At 45.4% G+C, this 5,764-nt stretch overlaps 1 protein-coding gene across 1 annotated transcript in view; it reads right to left on the bottom strand.

The window, feature by feature from the left end:
- Nucleotides 1-1,106: 1,106 nt before the first annotated feature.
- Nucleotides 1,107-5,764, bottom strand: part of LOC106780376 (glycine-rich cell wall structural protein-like) — a 7,509-nt gene continuing 2,851 nt past the window's right edge. The window contains exons 2-4 of the mRNA XM_014668661.1: nt 2,416-2,975; nt 1,789-2,073; nt 1,107-1,707 (exon numbers count right to left, since the gene is read on the bottom strand). Of these exons, the coding sequence (XP_014524147.1) occupies nt 1,107-1,707; nt 1,789-2,073; nt 2,416-2,975 (1,446 nt within the window). The remainder of the gene's footprint in view (nt 1,708-1,788; nt 2,074-2,415; nt 2,976-5,764) is intronic.

Here is a 5,764-nt window from a genome sequence, read left to right as displayed (position 1 = left end):
AATACACGAGAAAAAGAAAAGAAAAGAAGAAAAAGCATGAAGATGGTCTCAATGCAAAAGAAAAGGGAAAAAGATTGGGAATAAGTGAGATTGGTGAGGAAGATAGTTGTACTTAAATGTTGAATACTATGGTAGCTCTCTTAACTCAAGGACTTTGCATTCCAGAAAAACTAATTATTCTTGTTAGCCCAGCCTCATTACAAGCCTTGGAAAAGTCCTTTTGATGGCATTTGCATGTAAGAATTTTGGTTGTTCTAGATGAATGACAATTTTGTTTCATGTGACTTGTGAATGATAGAGTGTTGGAGTGTTACCCTAAACACTTGAGTGATTGAGTGAAACACTTGCCTGATGAGAATTGCTAAATTTCATGATTACATCTATGCTTAGTGAATTGATCATTCATAATGTGTACCATTTGTTGAAAAACTTGTGAACTGAACTGAATTGGAAGCATGTATGTATCTTGATTTGATTCCACTGAAGATCTGCAGTTGAGTAGTTCTTGTCATGTACTTTGGGAATGTTGAACCATTGGATGAAATAGTAGAAAGCCAAGCTTTGTTTTGTTTGCTTTTTTGTTTTGTTTGCTTGAGGACAAGCAAAGTTATAAGTTTGGGGTTGTGATAACGGTTGAGAAACAATTATTTTCATGTGCCATTTTAGACCAAATTACACCCTTTAAGACTTAGAATGAGCTTAGAATCAAGTAAAATCCATTAAATGAGTCAGTCGAGAGTTAAAAGCTGTTTTTAGCGATATTATGCTTGTTTTGCATTGTTTCGAAGCTATTTTTAGAAAGTGAAGATGGAAACTAAAGATGAAGGTCTTAGACTCAAGACAAAAGAAGAAAATTGAAGAAAAGAAGAGTCTAGGAACCGCCCGGCGGCAAAATTGCACCGTTGGGCGGTCTAGTGCGAGGAGGAAGCACCTGGCATGGACGCTGGGCAGATTTGCGATCAGAGGCAAACCGCTGGGTTCTAGAAAATCCCATGTGGATTCTAGAAACGAAGCATGAAAAACACAATTACATGTGCTAAAATTATGAATACAAAGCTATGGTGATGTTTAGTAAGGCTGGAGGGGTGCGCCAGCAATGTTGATGTTCAATTTGACAATTCAGCCCCTTTGTCTTGAGTCTTTATATTCCATGCAAAGGGAAGGAAAAGAACCTGCCCAGTTGTGCCCATGTCTTCCAATTCTTGTTGAAGCTTCCTTGCCATACTTCTAGTAATGGGTCCATGACCTAAGTCATCAGCCACTAGCACCACCACCACAACCACTGCCACCACCACAACCACTACCACCACACCATAACCACCACCACCTTCAAAACCACTATAACCACCACTGTTGCCGCCGCAACAACCACCACCCACACAACCACAACAACAATCACCACTTTCGTGGTCACCACCACTCCTACCACCACTACTACCACCACAACCAAATCCACCACCACCACCACAAACGTCGCCACCACTGCCGCAACCATCACATCCACCATCGTCGCCGCCACCATCGCTGCCACTGTCACCATCATCCCCACCACCGCCTCCGCCAGCACCACTCCCACCACCACCACCACAACCACCACCACCTCCGCTTCCACCACCACTGCCAACGCCGCCGCCACCACCACCACAATCACCACCAACGTCACCACAACCACCACCACCATTGTCGCAGAAATTGTCATCGGCGCCACTACCACAACCACCACCACCACCACAACCACCGCCATCACCACCACCACCCCCATCGCCGCTACCGCTGCACCGCCACCACCGCTGCACCGCCACCGCCACTGCCAGCACCACCACCGCCGCCGCCGCCACCACCACATCCACCACCACCACACCAAAACCACCACCGCCTCCAAAACCCCTATCACCACCACTGTCGCCGTCACCACCACTCCTACCACCAGTACTACCACCACAACCAAATCCAGCACTAGCACCACAAACGTCGCCGCCACTGCCGCAACCATCACATCCACCACCGTCGCTGCCACCACCTCTACCACTGTCCCCACTACCCCCACCACCGCCACCGCCATCACCACTCCCACTACACCCACAACCGCCACCACAATGACCACCACCACCACAACGACCACAACCGCCGCTTCCACCACCACAACCACCACCACCACCACCTCCACTTCCACCACCACTACCAATGCCACCGCCACCACCACCACAACCACCACCAACGTCAACGCAACCACCACCACCGTCACAGAAATTTCCATCGGCACCACCGCCACAACCACCACCACTACCACCACAACCACCACCACCACCACCCCCATCACCGCTACAACTGCACCGCCACCGCCATTGCCACCACCGCCGCCACCACCACAACCACTACCACCACAACCACCACCGCCTCCAAAACCCCTATCACCACCCCAAAACCACCACCACCACACCACAACCACCACCGGCTCCAAAACCCCTATCACCACCACCATCGCCGCCGCAACCACCACCACCCATACAACCACCACAACAATCACCACTTTCGCCGTCACCACCACTCCTACCACTAGTACTACCACCACAACTAAATCCACCACCACCACCACAAACGTCGCCGCCACTGCCGCAACCATCACATCCACCACTGTGGTCGCCACCACCGCTACCACTATCACCACCACCCCCACCACCGCCACCGCCATCACCACTCCCACCACCACCACAACCGTAATCGCCATCACCACTGCCACCTCCACCACAACCGCCACAACAACCACCACCACCGCCACCACCACAACAACCACCACTGCCACTGCCGCCACCACAACCACTACCAACGCCCCCGCCACCACCACCACAACCACCACCAACGTCATCGCAACCACCACCACCACTGTTGCAGAAATTGCCATCAGTGCCACCGCCACAACCACCACCACCACCACCACCACCCTCATCGCTGCTACCGCTGCACCGCCACCGCCACTGCCACCACCACCACAACCACCGCCACCACCACAACCACCACCACCTCCAAAACCACTATCACCACCACTGTCGCCGCCACATTTATATAAAATCGCGGAAACAAACAAAACATCAAACGTTTGAACGTATTACAATATATTATTCAAAACTTATAATTATTAAAATCCATTATTCAAAACTATAGAAAAATACTTTAAACATAATAAAATTCGCAACAGCTAATCCCATATCTCTCGTCACGCTACTCCAGCCCTGCCTTATCTGCAACGCCATCTACCCCCGTCCAAGTACGATCATTGCAGGTGGAACCACAACCACAAAAGGAAAGGGTGAGTAACTAAGAACATAACATAGTATATGATTTAACATCATACCATCACATCACAGACTAAAATAGTCATAACATCACAATACAGACTAATATAATTATAACATCACAACACATCTCATTATTCAACTCATAACTCAAATCATCCCCATTCAGACTATCATAGCCATAACATTACAATACATCACAGTATTAAATTCACAACCCAAATCATTTACACAAGCTTCTGTTGTTTCCTTGAATTTTGTCGTACCAAACTTGTTTCGCAAAATAGAGCGATTCGAGCCGCCTTCCATCGGAACTTCAGGCTTATCTCCCCGACTCCTCAAGGAATTACGAGTAAAAACTTCAGTTAGGCGCACCTACCGAGCACTATACTCACACGAGCCGAAGTCATTGGGCGAGACATCCAACCCTCTCTGGTCCCCGCGCACGAGGATAGGGTGACACTCGAATCTCGGTCTCCGTAGAGAACTCAACACACTATCGTATCGCAATACGAACACCACCGGTTTGACAAGATTTCTAAGGAAATGACAGAACACTTGCTCTCACAACTTCACCATCACAACCATACACATATCACCCGCATATACAAAGTCAACCAAATTCATTGACCAACAATTAGTTAAAAATACTCAAATAATTAAATCAATAAATTTTTCACAATAAAATAAATTTAATTATTTTCCTACTGGCGAACCCTCGTGAAATTATTAATCTCACCCTTCCATCCACTAGAACCAATATTTCTAGTGCACCCGCCTTTTACTAAAATCACAACACATAATAAAACACACTTTTTCATGTACCCCTTTTTATCTTAAATACACTCACTCCCTCTCATAAATCTACCAACCCATGTGGTCCCCACAACTATTTTTAACTTTAAGAATACCCTTTATTTTTCTCTCTCCAAGTGGACCCCACTTGAAATAAACTTTTCTCACAGAACCTCTCTTTCTCTCTCCCTTTTTCCTACTTTTACGTAACCTTCCTTTCTTCCTATCTTTCTCTTTTATTTATTTATTCATTTTTTTTAATTAAACCAAAACTCACCTCACTCCTCTTTTCTTACAAAACCATGACTCCACTTCCCACTTTATTTCACTTCACGTAGCACACTCCCATGCACAAACCTCTCCTACTTTTTTCTTTCCTTCTCTCTTTTCTACATTAAATGCCATGGCCCCACACCATCTCACACACCACTCTTTTATTTTTTTTCTTCTATTCACTCTCTCTCATTACACTTATGTTGCACCAGACTTCTATCTCAGACACTCATTAATTTTATTTTGACTTTTCAAACACTCATCTCTCACCACCATCCCTTCTTTGCACTTTAACCACACACATATGTTCTTTTACTTTTATTTTTCCCTCTTCACTCTCTGCATACATTCACGTAACCAACATACCCACACCATTCTATTCTTCCTTTTCTTCTTCTTGCTTCACGTCACGTCTTCTTCATTTTTTTTTCAACCCTCTTTACGAAAATTCCATGCATCTCCACTCCAACTCCAAGTCTTCTACCTTTTCCTTTGCCTCTTTTAAGTGAGTTGTAATGTGCCCATCTCNACCTTCCGCTTCCATTCTTCTTTCTTCATGTTCTTCTTCCACACAAGACACCAAAAACTCCATTCTTTTTTCACTGTTTTTCATCAACCCCATGTACCCCAACTTACCAAAGTCTCAAATTATCTCTTCTCAAACCCATGACTCACTTTTTCTCTTCCAACAATGGAAGAGAACCCTCAAACTCTCAATACCATCCTACCCACACTCTTGGTCAAAGAGTGTAGATAAGCATCNCATAAAATACTATAATTCATACATGGTAATATGGAAACAAGATGTACACAATATAATATGATTTTAAGTGTACCCATAAAACTTTTTCATACACATACATGACCCCAAGAGCACCACCACTGGCAGCATCAATCATACCCCTATCCATGTTGTTCAAACCCTCAGAGAAATACTGGATAAGGAGTTGTTCAGGTATCTGATGGTGGGGATAACTTGCACAAAGTGTCTTGAATCTCTCCCAATACTCATACAAGCTTTCTCCACCAAGCTGCCTAATCCCAATGATGTCTTTCCTGATAGTTGTGGTCCAGGATGCTGGGAAAACTTTCTCCAAGAACAACCTCTTCAGATAATCCCAGCTAGTGACGGATCTAGGCACCAAACCTTACAACCAATCTTTAGCAACACCTTCCAATGAATGAGGGAATGCTTTCAAGAAGATGTGCTCTTTAGGAACATCATGAGGTTTCATCGTGGAACAGACAATGTGGAATTCCTTCAAATGCTTATGTGGACTCTCACCTGCAAGGCCATGAAACTTGGGCAACAAATGGATCAGTCCAGTCTTGAGAACAAATGGAACGTCCTCATCAGGATATTGGATGCACAAGCTTTCAATATCGAAATCAGGTGCAGCCAT

The sequence above is a fragment of the Vigna radiata genome, unplaced genomic scaffold (assembly GCF_000741045.1).
Source record: "Vigna radiata var. radiata cultivar VC1973A unplaced genomic scaffold, Vradiata_ver6 scaffold_178, whole genome shotgun sequence".
Taxonomy (NCBI): domain Eukaryota; kingdom Viridiplantae; phylum Streptophyta; class Magnoliopsida; order Fabales; family Fabaceae; genus Vigna; species Vigna radiata.
Note: the sequence above shows the minus strand (reverse complement) of the source record. Positions and strands in the feature narration are given on the sequence as shown.